Source organism: Hyla sarda, chromosome 6, assembly GCF_029499605.1.
Source record: "Hyla sarda isolate aHylSar1 chromosome 6, aHylSar1.hap1, whole genome shotgun sequence".
Lineage (NCBI taxonomy): Eukaryota > Metazoa > Chordata > Amphibia > Anura > Hylidae > Hyla > Hyla sarda.
The window spans coordinates 36,691,990-36,714,256 of NC_079194.1; the positions used below are offsets into that span (position 1 = coordinate 36,691,990).

The window sequence follows — 22,267 nt, forward strand, 5'->3', positions numbered from 1 at the left end:
TTTAAAAATCGTAGTACTTATCCGCTTCTATTTACTCCACAGGAAGCTCTTTTCTTTTTGAATTTCCTTTCTCTCTGACCACAGTGCTCTCTGCTGACATCTCTGTCCATTTTTGGAACTGTCCAGAGTAAGAGCAAATCCCCATAGCAAACCTCTCCTGTTCCAAACAGTTCCTAAAATGGACAGGGGTGTCAGCAGAGAGCACTGTGGTAAGACTGGAAAGGAAATTCTAAAAGAAAAGAACTTCCTGTGGAGCAAATGGAAGCTGATAAGTACTAGAAGGATTAAGATTTTTAAATAGAAGTAATTTACAAATATGTTTAACTTTCTAGCACCAGTTGATTTAAAAAAAAAAAAGTTTTCCAGGGGAGTACCTCTTTAACAACTTCTTCTTTATTGCTTTCAATGTTCTATAAAACTGAGCATAAACACCAACGCATTTCAGGTCTAACAACCCTTATTCATGGCTTATGTCAACTGAGATCAGCGATTAAAGCAAAAAAAATAAAAAATCAGTCACATCATGCAAGGGATGTCAGACAAAATAAGTTACATACATGGATTGGAGTACTTCTTAAACCTTCAAAACAATATATAACATGCAAAGAATAGAATAACAATTACTACATTTTACTGTACACATACACGTCCAAACTAGGATGATGGTTTAGTACTGTATATTCCTAGGTTTATTCTTGTTGCTTGTAAAACGTCATGAAATGTAAATTCTATGTTAATTCAAAGGTCTCCAAAACAAATAAAATCCTTTCAAAAGCCAATTGTGAATAAAATCATTAAACTTGGAGACTTTACGCCAATCATTAGTTTAATACTGTAGTAATTTTGGCCAACAGTCCAGATTTTAAAGGGGTACTCCCTCGTGACTTAACCCTACAATTCCTCAATGCAAGTCTATGGGAGGGGCGTGGCAGCCACCACACCCCCTCCCATAGACTTGCATTGAGGGGGCATGACGTAACGTAGTGAGGGGCATGGCCATGATGTCAAGACCCCCCACAGCCCGCACCCGGCGTTCGGAACAAAATGTTCCGAAAGCTGGGGCAGTGGAGAATCCCTTTAAGAAGACAATCCTGCAGACCAGTGACACAGCTAGGGTTGGTGTCACCCAGGGTGGTAGAAAATTACGTCATTACCCGACCCCTGTAACCATTTAATTTTGCCCATTCAACACTGAGGGTGCTGTGTGAGAGCCACTGTCACATTGAGGGTTTACACAATTTGTCTATGCATGTTGTATAGTAAACTAAGAGACATGCATAACAACTTGAACTTTGCCACGGCTCAAAGGTCTCTGCTTCCACTTTCTATGCTTAGGAATCAGGAGTGGGATTAAAATTTTTTACAACAGGTTCCCTTCTTGAGGTGACTGACACCAGTGATGTAGAGCACCGCGGAAACCACTTCTACTCTAAAAAACCAAATTAACCTCAAAGTCAGGTCAGGACTAGTATTGGGCGCGAATATTCGCATTTCAAATTCGAGAATTCACGAATATTGCGAATATATTCGCTATATGTTTGAAATGACGAATATTCACTTTTTTCCGCATATGCGCATATTCGCATATGTGAATATTCGCATATTCCTTCTTTTCACTTGAGGGCCAATTAGAATGATGCAAATACACTTGTCAGAGGTTATCAACAACATCCCTAGCAACCAATAGTAAAGTTGCCCACCCCTCACTGTTTTATTCCTCAAATACGCAAATATTCAAATATGCGAATATAACGAATACGCAAATATAGGACGAATATTCGTCTATATATTTGCAAAATATCGCAAATTCGAATGTGGCCAATGCTGCTCATCACTAGTCAGGACCTCACTGTCCTCTCCAGACTCCTCCAGACTCCTCATTTTATCCTTCATTCCTTACTGGCCAGTAATTTTATTGTGAAAAAAAATGATGAAATTTAAATTGCATGTAAAAATCCAAGATCTGCACAGAAGTGCGTATACAGATCCAGAACAACAGGAGTGCAGATATCTATGCAACTTCTCTGTAACATGAAATGGTCCTGATATAAAAATATGTCGAGCAGACAAAAACAGAGATGTTACAAACCACTTTCATCTAACCCGGTACAGAGCACTGTTAAAAAAACTTTGGTCTTTCCTCAGATGTGAAGTTGAAAAGGTCGTGATATCCCAGAAAACTGCTGGGCGCCTCTTTGTTGAATATCCGAAATTCGGATATTCAGCAAAGAGTATCCAAAGTTGTATTGCCTCCCTAAGATGCACAAGTCACAGAGCCGACCCACCGGCTGCCCGATTGTGGCGGGGATTGGCTCTGCGACTGAACCACTTTCACAGTACATGGAATGGCTACTAAAACATTTACATACCTCCATGACCACATATGTAAAAGATATCAGTGATTTATCACACCAACTTGATGGCTTCGCTTGGGGCGAAGAGAGCCGATACACCCGTATCCCTATGGATGCGGGTGTACAGGCTATACATGAGCTCCTTCAAGAGGTAGGAAAATCCTTACGTCTCCTACATTAAAGGAAAACTGTGAGAATAGTCACCCGCACAAACCAGTGGTACTGCCTGGTAGTGCGGTTGACGCTTAGAAAAACTATGCTTACAATGCCTGGATCCGTTGCTTCGTTTGTCTGATATCTCCTTCTTTCTGAATATGCAAATTAGCAGTAAGTGGCACAGGCGAGGACAATAACACCTATGTACTTCAGGCCGAAGAATTAAAAGCAAGATTAAGGGAACATAAGTATCCTGAAACAGTTATCAATTGAGCTTTTGAAAAAGCTAATAAAGTTACTTGCAATAATCTCCTCTGTCCCAGAAAATACAGAATCGATCACTCCAAAAAATGTAACAACAATGGGGTCAATAATTAAATTAAATCTTATGCACAAATAAAAGAGAATTTTGATATCATCGATAAGTCTAAGTTCTGGTATATACAAAGGTTTGAAGCAGTTAGGGCTATGAGCCATCAACAATTCCCCACAATAAGGTCACATCCGATAATTGATAATATGGAGCATAATACAGCAATTAAGAGTTTGACTGGTATAATGTATAAATGAATAGTGCAAGAAATCACTTTACCCTTTTTAGAAAAGGTTAAAAAAAAATGGGTATTAGAAATAGGTAGTGTAGATGAGGATTCCTGGCAATGGATACTTAAGAATGTGGAATATTGTACTTCTAATAAACACTACCGATTCACCAAGCTCAGGTTAATTTTTAGACTATATCAGTCACCTAGAGAATTTAAATCAATGGGATACAAAGAGAAGCAATACTGTCCGAGATGTGAGGAAGAAGCGGTGGGTTTTCTTCATATGACATGGGGCTGTATTGTACTACGGAAATATTGTTCCCCGATAGTTAAATACATTTAAGAGAAGCTAGAAATTAATCTAACATGGTCTCCATGGATTATTATTCTAGGTGAAATGAACCCGGGGGAAAAATATAATATATTGATACTCAATCTTCTTTTTCTGGCAAAACTAATGATACTAAGGAATTGGTACAACCCAGTGCCCCCAGATATTGTGGCTTGGATTAATATGGCTAATAAAATTTAATCGTCTGAAAAATGGAGGAGTAGGCAATCGAAGAAAAAAGCCAAAGATTTCAATAAGTCTTGGGCACTTTGGGATAATTAGGCAATTCATTTTATTTTCCCCCCTGATGGGCAATAGGGGTGGGAATATGGGTTGGTTACATTGATTAGCTGATATACTGTTAGCAATTTTATTGTCATAATTGTATAAAATTATTAAAAGAATAAATAGTGCGTGATGGTAAAAAAAATAAAAAAAAACAAAAAAAAAACAATCGGGTTACCTTCTCTTTCTCTAACTCCAATTTAAACTCTAGAATCATGTCCACCATCCATCGCTATTAGTATATGTTAGAGGTAGATCCAGACTTGAAAGAAAGAGCACTACAAAAAGCCCTTATTACTTACCGCAGGAGCACAACTCTGGGTGATACATTATCCAAGCTAGATTCTGTTGCTTTAAAAAGCACCTGGCTGGATAAAACTAAAGGCAATTTTGCTTGGGGGCACTGTAATTTCTGCTCCTATAACATAAAGACGTACTGTGACGTTAGGTAGTTATACCCACGCTGTTAATCAGTTTATTTCCTGTCGATCACATTTTTTGGTGTATGCCCTGATTTTCCCTTGTGGGTCCTTTTATGTGGGCAAAACAATAAGAAGTCTATTTACTCGGGTACGTGAGCATTTCTATTCCATTTGTACAGGAAAGGGAGCCCCACATTTAATAGCCCACAACGGAGAACACCCCAAAGGAGATTGTAACGTCATGAAATTTACCGGTTTACAAATAGTTAATCCACCCTGTAATGGAGGGGATCGGCACGCGATTCTCCTACAAACTGAAGCAAAATGGATAATCAAGCTTAAAGCCTTAGGACCAATTGGTCTTACTCTCATAATGACTCCAGATAGGACGAAAGGCATGCTGGGTAGTGACTACTTATGAACCTGATTGTAAGAGATGCAGTGATCCTCATTACAAGGCTTCATTCAGAAATCATTTGAACTCTCCGTTAGTCTACACATTGGCATCCTTAAAGGGGTACCCCACTGGAAAAAATTTTTTTTTTTCAAATCAACTGGTGCCAGAAAGTTAAACATATTTGTAAATTACTTCTATTAAAAAATCTTAATCCTTCCAGTACTTAAAAGCTGCTATGTGCTCCTCAGGAAGTTCTTTTCTTTTTGAATTTCCTTTCTGTCTAACCACAGTGCTCTCTGCTGACACCTCTGTCCATATTAGGAACTGAGTAGGAGAAAATCCCAATAGCAAACCTATCCTGCTCTGGACAGTTCCTAAAATGGACAGAGGTGTCAGCAGAGAGCACTGTGGTCAGACAGAAAGGAAATTCAAAAAGAAAATAACTTCCTGTGGAGCACATAGAAGCTGATAAGTACTGGAAAGATTAAGATTTTTCAATAGAAGTAATTTACAAACATGTTTAACTTTCTGGCACCAGTTGATTAAAAAGAAAGTTTGCCAGTGGAGTACCCTTTTATAAAAAAAAAAAAAAAAAGGGGAAGCCTATGTGCAGCCCCATGCAGCCCGTAGACTTGATTGGGCTGAATGTAGTCTAATTGTGAGAACAACGCACATTGTTGGTGTAGTGCATCCTCGTCTGTACATTCCGCTATCAGCAATATAGCAGCACATTTTGCAAGAAGTGTTCCGGGTGCCCTGTTAATTCTCCTTTACAAGGTATTGTTCAAATTTCTAGCTACGGACGCTGGCACCAAATGATCTGCTGTGCGCTTGTACCTGTGGCTCCAATCCTGTGAACTGTATTGGATGTGTGGTGGAGTGGTGCCGACAGCATTACCTTAGGACTGTGTAATTGTGACAACATATAGAATGTTTTTGTGAGACTCCGAAACCTGGTGGATCAAATTCAACGCGGACGTTCAGGAAATAGACTGAATGTTGTAGAAAGTAGGCTACGTTAGGTTACCTTTTAGTCTATTTGCACGTTGGCATATTTTTTTTTTTAAGTAATGCTGACGTGTACCGTATTTTTCGCCGTATAAGACGCACTTTTTGTTCCCCAAAACTGGGAGGAAAAAGTCGGTGCGTCTTATACGGCGAATACACCCCTATCGCGGCGGTCCCTGCGGCCATCAGCGGCCGGGACCCGCGGCTAATACAGGACATCACCGATCGTGGTGATGCCCTGTATTAACCCTTCAGATGCGGCGATCAAAGCTGACCGCCGCGTCTGAAGGGAAAGTGACACTAACCCGGCTGTTCAGTCGGGCTGTTCGGGACCGCCGCGATTTCACCGCGGCGGTCCCGAACAGCCTGACTGAATAGCCGGGTTAGTGCTTACAGGACACCGGGAGGGACCTTACCTGCCTCCTCGGTGTCTTCTCCGTTCAGGGATCCCCTCTATGGCCGGCACTCTCCTTTCTCGTCATCACGTCGTCGCGTACGTGCGTCGGTGTGCGTAACGAAGTGATGGCGGCGACGGAGAGCGAGGATACCCAGACGACAGCAGAGACGTTCCGGAGCGACAGGGACACGGCAACAGCGATGGAGCGACATCCAGGGCAGCGGTGACGGGTCCGGAGCGGCGGGGACACGTGAGTATTACCTCCTATGCAGTGGTCTTCAATCTGCGGACCTCCAGATGTTGCAAAACTACAACTCCCAGCATGCCCGGACAGCCAACGGCTGTCCGGGCATGCTGGGAATTGTAGTTTTGCAACATCTGGAGGTCCGCAGGTTGAAGACCACTATTGGGTTCAAAATCTTTAATTTTTTAGATTTTGCACCTAAAAATAGGGTGCGTCTTATACGCCGGTGCGTCCTATAGGACGAAAAATACGGTACCTCGAAAAAGGGCACAAAATGTAATCTGAATGCAGCCTAACCCTGACATGACAGACATAAGCTGTGTTCACTATTCCAACATTATTTTATTGTTCAAGGGCATCTAAAATAAACAGTGAAGCTAACAATTTTAATCAGTTTTGTACCGACATCTCCTATGCAGGTCTATATTTCACCATGGTAACAGACTACAAATCCTTTGTACTCCTGCAGTCAGACTCTCTGCCATCCATCACTTACGTCTTGTTACTGAATGTTTGTCAACAATAAAAAAAAAAGCCCTTTTTTATATTCTGGTCAACCACGGCAAAGTACCCGCTATGGACAAAATTGACTCCGTCTTATGTGCGATATGTGAAAGTCTCCCTGTCATTTAGATGAAAACAGGTCAAAAGTTTTTGATCACTCGGGTTGTAAATGTTTAGACCCACACCAATCTCTAGATATTGCTGGGAGAAGCACACAGTACTGCGCTTCACTCCATGGCTGGCTACGATGCACTGGATGGGCTCCATAGACTTATAGTGAAGCCTGTCTAGTGCTGCTCCCACCCAGGGAGTGAAGCATGCTGCTGTGCGCTTCTCCCGGCAATATCTGGAGATCGGTTGGGGTCTAAACCTTCAGACTTGTCTGATTCAAAGGATTTTCTTAATGACAGGGACACTTTAAATATTTACAGCTTTGTATGTTTATTGCATGTGTATTATAGCTAGATGCTCATGTTAAATAACAATATAATAGAACTGTCATAAACAGGATATATTTGATTTATTCCCCGAAACTGAAGCAGCAGCGGTATGAAAATGATTAGGCAGCACAAAATACATTTTTATAATTTAAGGAACTGTTGCTGTGATTTTATTCTCACTTAGTGAAAGTAAACAAAAGAAAAGCACGAAAGTAGACGAACCAGAAAATGTTTGAGAAATAGTCGAAGTACAGAGCAGAGATCCAGATGAATGGTTTAATCATTTCTTTTATATAAGATTATATAAGATTATGTTCTTATTTTTGTTATTTTGTTAGCTTTCAGATTTTATCATTAAGCAATAGCTGTATCATTATATGATTTTAAGTGGAATTTGTTCACTTTCTGAAAGACAAAAATAAGAGAGAATATAGACATTAGGGACAGAAATGTTTCACTTTTTACAATTAAAGGGGAACTCCGGTGGAAACAAGTGGAAAAAAAAAGGTTTTCAAATCAACTGGTGCCAAAAAGTTAAACAGATTTCTAAATCACTTCTATAAAAAAAAATCTTAACCCTTCCAGTACTTATCAGCTTCTGTATACTACAGAGAAAATTGTGTAGTTCTTTCCAGCCTGACCACAGTGCTCTCTGCTGACACCTCTGTCCATGTCAGGAACTGTCCAGATTAGAAGCATATTCCCATAGAAAACCTCTCCTGCTCTGGACAGTTCCTGACACGGACAGAGGTGTCAGCAGAGAGCACTGTGGTCAGACTTCACAAATTTCTCTGTAGTATATCTGTAGTATACAGCAGCTGATAAGTACTGGAAGGGTTAAGATTTTTAAATAGAAGTAATTTACAAATCTGTTAAACTTTCTGGCAACAGTTGATTTGAAATTTTTTTTTTCCCCACCGGAGTACCCCTTTAACCTCTGAGTGTAAATGTTTACAAATTGGAATCTGTCCTGACTAAAAGGTGGTGATTTACATCAGTTGTGGGTGTGAATTATAGTAATGCAGTTGAGCTGTGGAGTGCCCCACCCCTGCCTTATAAACTCCTCCTACTTACAAATAAGTAAAGTGTAAGCGAAATAGGAAAAAGTAAAAAAAAATTTACCAACATAGCTAAAATTTGAAACTTTTCTCATTAGAAACCTCTCACAGGGTGGTAAGTAAATTTGCCCTGAAGTTTACCAAGGTGTTTATAAGTAAACTTGGGTGGTCTTACATTTATACAGTAAACGTTTTTTTTTCCCGGCACACAGTCATGGTAGATTTGATTTGTGCAACTACTTTCTAAGGTCATTTTTATACAATGTATTTTTTCCCATTTTTTGGGTCCATAAAATGCCCTTAAAATACTGGTCAAAAAATATTAAATTCTATTGCACTCAATAGTAAAACAGCCTAAAAGAGCTGTCAGTGGCTGTAATTATCATAGCTGTAAATTTAAAGGGTTACTCTGCCCCTAGACATGTTATCCCTTATCCAAAGGATAGGGGATAACATGTCTGATCTCCGGGCTGACACTGCGGCATTATGGTGACGGAAGCCTGGGGCTTCCGTGATCGTGATGTCATGCCACACCCCCTCCATTCATGTCTATGGGAGGGGGGCATGGCGGCTAGTACACAGCTGTCACGCCTCCTCCCATAGACATGAATGGAGGGGGCGTGGTGTATGATCACTAGTCATCCGGAATGGAGCTGAGTTCACTCCGTGCATCAGACGAGTCTGATTTCAAGTTACAATGGTCAAGAAAAGGTCAACATACAATGCTATGGAATCTGCGAAATGTGTCAAGGGCTGGAAGAACCGACCAATCAGAATGGACATTTCACTGGTAAAACCCCTGTATTCCTTAAGTGCATGCACTGACTGGTGTCTGCTAGCGCCTCCTACAGTACAGGGAGGTATTACATGTTCTGTACTCTTTACCTGTACCAGGGTTACCTGCTCCTTTGGACACCAGGTGAGGGCGGCTTCATTTTACTTTTTTTAGGACACTGTGTATACTGTACAGGACCCTGAAGAAGCTTCTGTCCTCTACATAGACCAGTGTTTCCCAAAGAGGGTGCCTCCAGCTTTTGCAAAACTACAACTCCCGAAGGCTGCCCGGGCATGCTGGGAGTTGTCGTTTTGCAACAGCTGGAGGCACTCTGGTTGGGAAACACTGAAATAGACAGTGATTACAGCTCTCAGCAGATCTTTATTACTTTTATATGTGAGGATTTGCTTCATCTATATTAGTGGGCTTCAGAACCAATTACCAGGTTTCCATAGAGTTATGTAAAGTAGAGATGGTAGGTACTTCGGTTTCTCATCCGGTGCACGTAGAAACAAATATGCAGTAGAAGAAGTCTCGGCACTCGGGATTTAAATCCCGAGTGCCGAGACTTCTTCTACTCCATAGAGTTATGGTCTCAACATAAAATGGTTTCAACATACAATGGTCGTCCTGGAATCGATTAATATTGTAACTTGAGGGACCACTGTATTATCCTTATTTTTTAAATCCACTCCTGAGCTTCAGTTTGTTGTCATGCCTGCTGTATTCATGTCTATAGGAGAGACGTAGATACAGCGTTCAAGTATCTATGTTAAACCAGTGAAAGAGACTGGTGGCACTGTCTTGGGGAAATTAGCCATGAAAACACCTGACAATTATATCTTAGTATGGCTGGAAATACTGAATGCTTTAGCGTTAGAGTGTGACGGCTATGTAACTTCCTCAATTTAGACCAATATATGGAGGGTTAACTTCAATGTATTAACCTATAGATTCCCCTAGGGGAATCCAAAAATACCCTATTTCCCCATATATACATATACTTTATGGTGATCCCACAAGCTTTATTAAATAATGATTTAGGTTGTACTAAATGAACAGAACTACACACAGTTAAAAGGTTAAGCAAGAGAAGCAGCTCGATGTGTATAATGTATATTGATATTCAATATACAGATTGACAGAACATTCTCTGCTAGTATCGGTTGTTCCTATTGAGTGAGCTGAATGTGCCTGCAGTGCACGTTCTGCAATCCGAGCTGCTGCTATGCTTTTGTTTAAAAAGTTCCCTACTCTGCCCCCCTCAACATGTTTCGCTGCTCCTGCAGCTTTGTCAAGAGGTAGCGGGCATATGCTAAAAAGTACTAAAAGGATTAAGAATTTTTTAATAGAAGTTATTTACAAATCTGTTTAACTTTCTGGCACGAATTGATTTAAAAAAAAAAAAGTTTTCCACTGGAGTACGGTACCCCTTTAATCTTTGCCACTGTCTGGGTGCTCAGACCCTTCCATTTCTCTCCCCTTCTTTCTTCTTGCCTCTACCTGTTCTGATGACCCATGTGTTCCATGTGCTACCTCTTGACAAAGCTGCAGGAGCAGCGAAACATGTTGAGGGGGGCAGAGTAGGGAACTTTTTAAACAAAAGCATAGCAGCAGCTCGGATTGCAGAACGTGCACTGCAGGCACATTCAGCTCACTCAATAGGGACAACCGATACTAGCAGAGAATGTTCTGTCAATCTGTATATTGAATATCAATATACATTATACACATCGAGCTGCTTCTCTTGCTTAACCTTTTAACTGTGTGTAGTTCTGTTCATTTAGTACACCTTAAAACATTATTTAATAAAGCTTGTGGGATCACCATAAAGTATATGTATATATGGGGAAATAGGGTATTTTTGGATTCCCCTAGGTGACGGCTATGTAAGACACATTGTAATGTTTTCAAAAAATTTAAGTGACCGCACTAACCCATTCACGTGAAGATAGAAGTAGATGCTTTATTTCATGGCGTTTCTACATGCGAGGAAGAAAGAGGTGTGGCCTGGGGCTAATATGACCACATGTTATCCTGTGAATAGGGGATAAGTTACCTAGGAGCAGAGTACCCCTTTAAAGGGGTACTCCGCTGGGAAACAGTTTTTTTTTCATATCAACTGGTCCCAGAAAATTAAACAGATTTGTAAATTACTTTTATAAAAAAAAAATATTAAAGGGGTATTCATGGAAAAACTTTAATTATTTTTAATATCAACCGACACCAGAAAGTTAAACAGATTTGTAAATTACTTCTATTAAAAAATCTTAATCCTTCCAATAATTATCAGCTGCTGAAGTTGAGTTGTTCTTTTCTGTCTGGCAACAGTGCTCTCTGCTGACATCTCTGCTTGTCTCGGGAATTGCACAGAGTAGAAGAGGTTTGCTATGGGGATTTGCTTCTACTCTGGATAGTTCCCAAGACATCAGAGAGCACTTAGATAGAAAAGAACAACTCAACTTCATCAGCTCATAAGTACTGAAAGGATTAAGATTTTTTTTAAGAGAAGTGTTTCAAAAATCTGTTTAACTTTCTGGAGCCAGTTGATACATAAAAAAAAGGTTTTTTTCCTGGATAACCCCTTTAATCCTTCCAGTACCTATCAGCTGCTGTATGCTCCACAGGAATTTGTGTAGTCCTTTCCAGTCTGACCACAGTGCTCTCTGCTGCCACCTCTGTCCATGTCAGGAAGTGTCCAGAGTGAAAGCAAATCCCCATAGCAAACCTCTCCTGCTCTGGACAGTTCCTGACATGGACAGATGTGTCAGCAGAGAGCACTGTGGCCAGACGGGAAAGAACTACACAACTTCCTCTGGAGCATACAGCAGCTGATATCAGTTGGTTTGAAAAAAAAAATGTTTTTCCTACCCCTTTAAGACATAAACAATTAATATGCAGTATATTATAATGTAGTTAATGAATATAATATATATTATGATATAATTATAATTTGTTACATTGTAGTAGGTTTGTACTTACATCTAGAAGCATCTAGGATATGGAAGAACTCCTCTGTCGCACTGGCTGATTAATTCTCTGGGATCAGATATTTTATATCCAGGCAGACATTTAAACTTAATTTTACCATTGTGACTGACGTAACATTTTTGCGCATGTTTCCTTTTCTCTTGATTCCTGACACAGTATATTTTGCTCTGACCCGACATTAGCATCAGATGATTTATTCTCATGTCTTCCTCACTTGTAGTACATGGCTCTAGGACACAAAATTTTATTTTTGTTACAACATTTATTATGTGAAGTGTTTAAAGGGGTACTCAGGTGAAAACCTTTTTTCTTTTAAATCAACTGGCTCCGGAAAGTTAAACAGATTTGTAAATTACTTCTATTAAAAAATCTTAATCCTTCCTGTACTTATTAGCTGCTGAATACTACAGAGGAAATTCTTTTCTTTTTGGAATTCTCTCTGATGACATCACGAGCACAGTGCTCTTTGCTGACATTATTATAATAATAATAATAATAAGTCTTTATTTATTGTAGTCCTTAGTGGGATTTGAACCCAAGTGCCCAGCACTGCAAGGCAGCAGTTCTAACCACTGAGCTACCATGCTGCCCTTAGCATACATCTGCTATGCACGGTTGCTAAAATGGACAGAGATGTCAGCAGAGAGCACTGTGCTCGTGATGTCATCAGTGTTCCAAAAAGTAAGGAATTTCCTCTGTACCATTCAGCAGCTAATAATTACTGGAAGGATTAAGATTTTTTAATAGAAGTAATTTACAAATATGTTTAACTTTCTGGCACCAGTTGATTTAAAAGAAAAAGGTTTTCACTGGAGTACCCCTTTAATAAATAAAGCGGCCATGGATACCATACTTTAGAATACGATATTGACGGGTAATTCAAACTAAAATACTTTACAGTTTTAGCAAATTAAGTCACCTGCCTTTATGGGTTTTCTGTGGTAGAATGATTGATGGGCTATCCTTGCTGCTTGGTGCCCATAATACACGGTTAAAGGGGTACTCCGCTGCCCAGTGTTTGGAACAAACTGTTCCGAATGCCGGAGTCGGGAGCTTGTGACATCATAGCCCTGCCCCCTCATGATGTCACGCCCGCCCCCTCAATGCAAGTCTATGGGAGGGGGCGTGACATCCGTCATGCCCCCTCCCATAGACTTGCATTGAGGGGGCAGGGCATGACATCATGAGGGGGCTATGACATCACGATCTCCAGATGCCGGCACCAGCATTCGGAACCGTTTGTTCCAAACGCTGAGCAGCGGAGTACCCCTTTAATAGGGCCAGAAGTAGTTGGCTCCAACCACTGTGTAGTGGTGACACCGCATTACTGCAGCTCAGCTCCTAGGAGGAGGGAAGGAGAACTGAGCAGCACTAATCAGATCCCTTTTTTTTCATTTATTCTTTTAGCATTTTGAAGTCCCCCACAGGGAACTTTTTATAGCAATCTATTGATGCACGGCACTGATCCACTTGTATAGTCTGCCAGAAGGTAGACCATACAGATGGAACCCAGAAAAGCAGAATGGAGGAGGTAAATAGACCTCCGGCCACCATCTTGACTCATGGGACCCCCGTAATCCTGCAGATAATTTAGATCAATATTGATCAAGGGTTAATGGAAAACAATGGAAGACATTAGCCTGATCACTGATGTCTGCATAAGGTCCAGGCCAGTACTGGAGGATTGGTGGCCTTGGTTTTGGTGTCCAGTGGAACACATGGGTCATCAGAACAGGTAGAGGCAAGAAGAAAGAAGGGGAGAGAAAGGGAAGGGTCTGGACACCCAGGAAGGGTCTGGACAGTGGCAAAGATTAAAGGGGTACTCCGGATGGAAAACTTTTTTTTTTAAATCAACTCGTGCCAGAAAGTTAAACAGATTTGTAAATAACTTCTATTAAAAAATTCTTAATCCTTTTAGTACTTTTTAGCAGCTGTATACTACAGAGGAAATTCTTTAATTTTTAATTTTTTTGTCTTGTCCACAGTGCTCTCTGCTGACACCTCTGTCTGTGTCAGGAACTGTCCAGAGCAGCATAAGATTGCTATAGGGATTTTCTCCTGCTCTGGACAGTTCCTGATACAGATATCAGGTGTCAGCAGAGAGCACTGTGGACAACAAAAAAATGTAATAAAATAAAGATTTTCCTCTGTAGCAAACAGCTGCTAAAAAGTACTGAAAGGATTAAGATTTTTTTTTTATAGAAGTAATTTACAAATCTGTTTCGCAACAGTTCAGTTAATCGAAAAAAGTTTTCCACCGGAGTACCCCTTTAAGGGCCCTATTATATCGGCCAATTATAAGATGAACAGACTGCTATCCCCTTGTGTAATTGGGACAGTGTTCAGCTGATGCACTAGAAAGCCTGATTGGTCGGTTGATAGGCCTCACAAATAAACTAAGCTAGTGGCCTCACTAAACTGTGCAAAAGAATGTAGCTGAAGGCGCTAATACACATCAAAACAGAACAAACACACTGATAGTTGTCAGAGAAAAAACACGAATTATGGCTCCATGATTTCCAAATACGAAGATCAGTTTAACATGGACAGGAAACAGAAATAACAAACAACTTAAAACTTGAGATAAGCAGGAACCAGCACTTGGCTCAGACCTGAGCAATGAAGATACCACATCACTTAGGCCCTGTTCACACGTCCGAAATGTCTGCACGAAAAATCTCTGACTGCAGGCACCAGCACGGGAATGAGATGTCTAATAGACGGCTATACATTCCATGTGGAGTCCACAGAAAGAGTGGACAGGTTTATTCTTTCTGCGGACAACGAAATTGGAATTTGTGCCAGAAACATCTGGCGCCAAAATTCCTCCATGTGCACAACGCAGCAGAATCTCCACATAGAATCCCAATGCGGAAGTGTGAACAGGGCCTTACTCTGGAATCAACTGGCTCCAGAAAGTTAAACAGATTTGTAAATTACTTCTATTAAAAAAATCTTAATCCTTTCAGTACTTATGAGATTCTGAAGTTAAGGTTGTCTTTTCTGTCTAAGTGCTCTCTGATGACACGTTTCGTCTCGGGAACCGCCCAGTTTAGAAGCAAATCCCCATAGCAAACCTCTTCTAAACTGGGCGGTTCCCGAGACACGTGTCATCAGAGAGCACTTAGACAGAAAAGAACAACTCAACTTCAGAAGCTCAAAAGTACTGAAAGGATTAAGATTTTTTAATAGAGGTAATTTACAAATCTGTTTAACTTTCTGGAGCCGGTTGATATATATAAAAAAGTTTTTTTCTGGAATACCCCTTTAATTCTTGTGTTGGAAACTGTGTACCTGCACGAAATTTACGACACGGCACAGGGCATGTGATAGATCTAGAGCTGATCACATTTCTCTGCGACTTTTTGTGCATTTTTTGCATTTTGTGTATTATTTTGTGCGACTTTTTGTGCATTATTAAAAAGTCGCACATTTGTCGTACAGGTTAAAACCTGTGCGACAAATGTGCGACTTTTTAATAATGCTGTCCACAGTCAGTTTCTAAGCCAACTGAGGACTGGTGTAGAATTGCACCTAAATAAGCGTAGTTGTGCCAAAATATGCAACAAACTGAAAAGTCGCAAATCATAAATTCCTGACCTCTGCACGATTGCAACTGAAATCACGACTTCCAATGTCACTTTGCAAAAAATGTTCTATTTCATTTGTCACAATTATTTATCACTAAAAAGCAACTGCACCAAAAATAGAGACAAACTACGGCCAAAATAATGGAGTAATAATGGACCTAACAACTGCCCCACTACCTAAACCTCAGAGAAGAGGAAATAGTAGGAAGATTTCATCTATGTGTAACAGAAGAGAACGAAGGAAGGATTGGGGTATTGCTCAGTGGTGTCTGTAAGTTACTGAAAATATCAAATTCTATTCAGATCAAATTGTGGTTTGAGTTTTTTTTTTTTTTTTTTTACCAATAAAGGGGTACTCTGGTGAAAACCATTTTTTTTTTCATATTAACTGACTCCAGAAAGTTATAAAGATTTTTAAATTACTTATATTAAAAAATCTTAACCCTTCCAGTACTTATCAGTGGCTGTATGATCCAGAGGAAGTTGCGTAGTTCTTTTCTGTCTGACCACAGGAAGTTGCGTAGTTCTGTGCTCTCTGCTGACACCTCTGTCCGTGTCAGGAACTGTCCAGAGTAGGAGCAAATCACCATAGCAAACCTCTCCTGCTCCGGACAGTTCCTGACATGGAAAGAGGTGTCAGTAGAGAGCACAATAGAAGTAATTTACAAATCTGTTTAACTTTCTGGCACCAGTTGATTTGGAAAAAAAAATAAAAAAAAAAGGTTTTCACCGTACAACCCCCTTTAACCCCTTAACGACGCAGTATGTATATTTACGTCCTGCGCCGGCTCCTGCGATATGAAGCGGGATCGCGCCGCGATCCTGCATCATATCGCGTCGGTCCCGGCGCTCATCAACGGCTGGGACCCGCGGCTAATACCATACATCGCCGATCGCGGCGATGTGCGGTATTAGCCCTTTAGAAGCGGCGGTAAAAGCTGACCGCCGCTTCTAAAGTGAAACTGAAAGTGACCCGGCTGCTCAGTCGGGCTGTTCGGGACCGCCGCGGTGAAATCGCGGCGTCCCGAACAGCTGATCGGACACCGGGAGGGCCCTTACCTGCCTCCTCGGTGTCCGATCGACGAATGACTGCTCCGTGCCTGAGATCCAGGCAGGAGCAGTCAAGCGCCGATAATGCTGATCACAGGCGTGTTAATACACGCCAGTGATCAGCATAGGAGATCAGTGTGTGCAGTGTTATACGGACCGCAAAAAAAAAGTAAAAAAAAAGTGTTAATAAAGGTCATTTAACCCCTTCCCTAATAAAAGTTTGAATCACCCCCCTTTTCCCATAAAAAAAAAAACAGTGCGTAAATGTCCGAACTATAAAAATATATCATTAATTAAACCGCACGGTCAATGGCGTATGCGCAAAAAAATTCCAAAGTCCAAAAAAGCGTATTTTGGTCACTTTTTATACCATTAAAAAAATGAATAAAAAGTGATTAAAAAGTCTGATCAAAACAAAAATTATACCGATAAAAACTTCAGATCATGGCGCAAAAAATGAGTCCTCATAACGCCCTGTACGTGGAAAAATAAAAAAAAGTTATAGGGGTCAGAAGATGACATTTTTAAACATATAAATTTTCCTGCATGTAGTTATGATTTTTTCCAGAAGTGCGACAAAATCAAACCTATATAAGTAGGGGATCATTTTAACCGTATGGACCTACAGAATAATGATAAGGTGTAATTTTTAACGAAATATGCACTGCGTAGAAACGGAAGCCCCCAAAAGTTACAAAATGGCGTTTTTATTTTTATTTTATCGCACAATGATTTTTTTTTCCGTTTCGCCGTGCATTTTTGGGTAAAATGACTAATGTCACTGCAAAGTAGAATTGGCGACGCAAAAAATAAGCCATAATATGGATTTTTAGGTGGAAAATTTAAAGGGTTATGATTTTTAAAAGGTAAAGAGGAAAAAACGAAAGTGCAAAAACGGAAAAACCCTGAGTCCTTAAGGGGTTAAAGGGGTACTCCGTTGCTCAGCATTTGGGACAAACGTAGCCCCACCCCCTTAATGATGTCACACCCCGCCCCTCAATGCAAGTCTATGGGAGGGGGCATGATGCCCCCTCCCATAGACTTGCATTGAGGGACGGGGCGTGATGTCATGAGGGGGCGGGTCTATGACATCACGAGCTCCCGTCACCGACTCCAACATTCGGAACAGTTTGTTCCAAACACTGAGGCTATGTTCACATCAGCATTGTGGAGCTCTGATAAATAGGATGTGTCACAATGGACACCAATGGATCCTAACAGGTCCTTTTGACTTAGAATGGAGTCCATCAGGTTTCTGTTAGATGAACGTTTTTCTCCACCAAAATCTAGTCACTTTAATGGAATCGACCAATGGCGCTCCTAACACTGATGTGAACGAGGCCTTACACTGTCAACAAACAAATGTTACCATATGAACGTACCAAAACAAACGGGTGGATCTTCCCAGGTTCCACTTTGGCATCTGATCTCTTTAGGACCTTGAAGCTTGTACAGATATGGACACACATATTTAACCTTTGAACCTGAACGGTAAGACTCTCGCATGGGTGATACGATTTCTCCATGTTTGATTTGAGGAGGTCTGCCACAGGGGGTGTTCACTAAAGGAAATGGAAGATGGAAAACATGATGGGGGAGATTTATTACATTTAGAGGTTTTATTTTATTTTAATTTTTTTACTGTGTGCACATAAAGTCGCAAGCGCGCCTAAGAATTTTTTTTGGCGACTTTTTTGGGTACACAAAATGAAGTGAGAATGTCAGCATAAAGTACAAAAAGTAGCAAACCTAAGCCTGGTCAGACCTGGCTCACAAAACTGCCTTTGGAGGTGGAGGGTGCTCACAAAAAGTCGAGAGGAGAGGAGAAATATACAATGGTGGTCTGACGTGACTTATTGTTTTTTGATCATTTGCCCCAAATTTAACAACCAAAACCAAAGCAACCACTCATCCTTATAAAAAAAAAATAAAAAAATACAGACAGGCTCACAATGGGCTTTGATGTGATTAGTGGGAACATTAGGAAATGTTCCAAAATTAGCAAATGCTATACAGTGACCTCCCCCCCCCGACCTATGATGGCCCCGACATACGATCATTTCAACATACGATGGCCTCTCAGAGGCAGCATCAACATACAATGCTTTTGTATGTCGGGGCCATTGCATAAACGGCTATCCGGCAGCGCAGACTGCTTCAGCTGCCACCGGATAGCCGTTTACGGTGCCCCGTGTGGTCCGCTGACGATCACTTACCTGTCCTCGGGGCTCCGGCGCGTCCTCTTCGGGATCCTCTGCATTGTCTGCGCTCTTCATCGACGTCATCACGTCGCTGCGCACGCCGTCCCGTCATCTAATAGGAGCGGCGTGCGTAGTGATGTGATGGCGGCGACGGAGAGCGCGGTTGCCAGGGAAGCAGAGGCCTTGCCAGAGCATTAGGGACACCCTGGGGACGCGGCGACAGCGATGGACGGCGACATCCAGGGCAGCGGTGACGAGCGGTGACGGTCCGGAGCGGCGGGGACAGGTGAGTACAACTTCCTCTAACAGTGGTCTACAACCTGCGGACCTCCAGATGTTGCAAAACTACAACTCCCAGCATGCCCGGACAGCCGTTGGCTGTCCGGGCATGCTGGGTGTTGTAGTTTTGCAACATCTGGAGGTTCGCAGGTCGTAGACCACTGTCCTATACTTTACATTGCACGGATCCCTCAACATGCGATGGTTTCAACAAACGATGGTCCATTTGGAACAGATTACCATCGTATGTTGAGGGACCACTGTATTGTAGTTGCAGTAGACTGTGCTGGTTTTTCCAAGTTTTCCAAAATTCCAAAAAAACACAAGTAAAAACAAAACATCAAAACTACACAACAAAATAATATATAAAGGCAGGAAAACTACTGCGGTCAGTTATGCAGAGTATAAATGGAAATTCATAAATCTCCATTTCTTATTTTGACCTATTAACATGATTGACATATTAGCATATAATGTCCGATAGATGATAGGCCTAGTAGGTGAGGGTCCACTGAAAGGTCTAGGGGGTATTTTTCAAAGGATTTATGTGGGTTTTTTTTTTCACGTAACTTTGGCGCAATACTTTGGCGCAGTGTCTTTTTTGCGTCAAAGTTTGGCGCATCTTCTCCACTGTCATTTTTACAACTTTCTCAAAATCACACGGTCCTGTGTGTGATTTTAACTTTAGTCAGTAATTCATAATTTGTGCCAATCGATCTTTGGCGCAATTTTGCGCCTTTAGTTTTTTTTTTTGGGGGCGCAAATGACCGCCAAGAAATTTTGCACATGGAAAACACACTTAGCAATGTCAGAAAATGTAAAGGCGTCAAAATACATAAAAATTTTTTTTTTGTCAAAGCAGCGACGCCTCCGGGGCCACTCAATACTATCCTGCGACATAGTTGTCTCTAGAGATGAGCGAACTTACAGTAAATTTGATTAGTCACAAACTTCTCGGCTCGGCAGTTGATGACTTTTCCTGCATAAATGAGTTCAGCTTTCCGGTGCTCCGGTGGGCTGGAAAAGGGGGATACAGTCCTAGGAGACTCTTTCCTAGGACTGTATCTACCTTTTCCAGCCCACCGGAGCATCGGAAAGCTGAACTAATTTATGCAGGAAAGGCATCAACTGCCGAGCCGAGAAGTTCGTGACGAATTGAATTTACTGTAAGTTCGCTCATCTCTAGTTGTCTCTGAGGAACCTTCACCCTCCGTTGAGCCAGCATTGGACAAGGCCACACAGGCTCAGGAAAGGTAAGCACTAAAGCAGTGGTCTCCAACCTGCGGACCTCCAGATGTTGCAAAACTACAACTCCCAGCATGCCCGGACAGCCAACGGCTGTCCGGGCATGCTGGGAATTGTAGTTTCGCAACATCTGGAGGTCCGCAGGTTGAAGACCACTGCACTAAAGTAACCAAAAATAAATAAATGGTGCATGTCCACGAAAACCAAAAGAAAGAAAAAGAAACAGGCAAAATTGATAAATACCCCCCCCATTATCTTTTGGAGAGTAGGGCTTCCAAACACTTCATAAAATATTTGGCTGCTACTAATGGCCACCTCGGGGGAGATTTATCAAAACCTGTCCAGAGGAAAAGTTGTCCAGTTGCCCATAGCAACCAATCAGATCGCTACTTTCATTTTCCAGAGGCCTTGTTAAAAATGAAAGAAGCAATCTGATTGGTTGCTATGGGCAACTGGGTAACTTTTCCTCTGGACAGGTTTCGATAAATCTCCCCCTTGTCTTGGAAGATGGGGGTCACTGGGGTTTTGGGACCCTGACCTATCATGAACAAAGGTGTACATTTAAAGGGGTACACCAGTAGAATTTTTTTTTTAAATCAATGATGCTAGAAAGTTAGAGATTTATAAATTGTTTCTTTTTGAATATATTAAAGGAAATCTATCATCAGTTTCAGGTGACACTGATGACAACGGTACTTACCTGATCCCGTTCTGTGCTCTGGCTCTCCCGCCATCTTTTTTGTTATCTTGCGTTTTGGGGCTGACTTGGGGCATGGGCGGAGCTTCTTGACATCATTTACAAGCAGCGGGATCCGGTAGAGAGGCAAGAATGGTGACATAACGAAGCTCTGCCCATGCTCCAAGTCTGCCCTGGACTAGAAGATGCAGAAGAACCTTAGCACTGAATAAGATCAAGTAACTATTGTTGTCATCAGTGCCAACAAACGATGGTCCATTTGGAACGGATTACCATCGTATGTTGAGGGACCACTGTATATGGATGAATATTCGTCCTATATTCGCAAAATTCACATATTCGCTATGTTCGTTCTCGACAAACTGATGACAGAGTTTCTTTAAAGGGGTACTCCGCTGCTCAGCGTTTGGAGCAAACTGTTCCGAATGCTGGAGCCGGCGCCTGGAGCTCGTGATGTCATAGCCCCGCCTTCTCATGATTTCACGCCCCACCCCCTCAATGCAAGTCTATGTGAGGGGGCGTGACAGTTTGTTCCAAATGCTGAGTAGCGGAGTACCCCTTTCATGTTTAAATACTGTGATCTGTATAGATCGCGGTATTTAACCAGTTAAATGACGGACATCAGAGCGATCTCCAATGTCCGTTATTACCGGCAGATGTCAGCTGCTGACAGCAGCGGACATCTCCCGATTATGATTCGGACCCAACCAGCATCACCGTCATGTCCACTCACTGGACCTATGACGTCATTATATGTCATGGGTCGGGAAGAGGTTTGTGTTGTGTCCCCTTAAAATAACTCAACACACAGTCATTAATGTCTAAACCTTGGCATCAAAGGTGAGTACACCCCTAAATGGAAATGTCCAAGTTGGGCCCAAGTGTCAGTATTTTGTGTGGCCACCATTATTTTCCAGCACAGCCTTATGCCCCTCGGGCATAGAGTTCACCAGAGCTTCACAGGTTGTCACTGGTGTCCTCTTCCAATACTCCAGTCACTGGCCATCACAGCAGAATAGCATCTGAAGTTTAGAATAAAGGTTTAGCATTTTTAAACGCTTTCATAAATTGCCTTACATTTTAATTATTTTTCATTGTTTTTTAATGTATTGAGCTCTTACTACCATCCTCTTACACAATCCATAGTAACTGGAAGAGTAATGTTTCTTTTTGAGGAGAACACCCAAAGGTGTATTGAGACTTAGGACTATTGATGAGCACCATAGGCCATATTCAAATTTGCAATATTTTGCGAATATATGGATGAATATTTGTCCTATATTCGCAAAATTCGCATA

At 41.4% G+C, this 22,267-nt stretch overlaps 1 protein-coding gene across 6 annotated transcripts in view; it reads right to left on the bottom strand.

The window, feature by feature from the left end:
- Nucleotides 1-6,979: 6,979 nt before the first annotated feature.
- The window catches only part of LOC130275484 (complement factor H-like), a 162,024-nt gene continuing 146,736 nt past the window's right edge, over nt 6,980-22,267 (bottom strand). For all 6 annotated transcript variants that reach the window (XM_056523521.1, XM_056523522.1, XM_056523523.1 and 3 more), the window contains 3 exons: nt 17,930-18,109; nt 11,899-12,136; nt 6,980-7,488 (listed from right to left, as the gene is read on the bottom strand). In XM_056523521.1, coding sequence (XP_056379496.1) covers nt 11,901-12,136; nt 17,930-18,109 — 416 coding nt within the window. In that variant the 3' untranslated portion in view covers nt 6,980-7,488; nt 11,899-11,900. The remainder of the gene's footprint in view (nt 7,489-11,898; nt 12,137-17,929; nt 18,110-22,267) is intronic.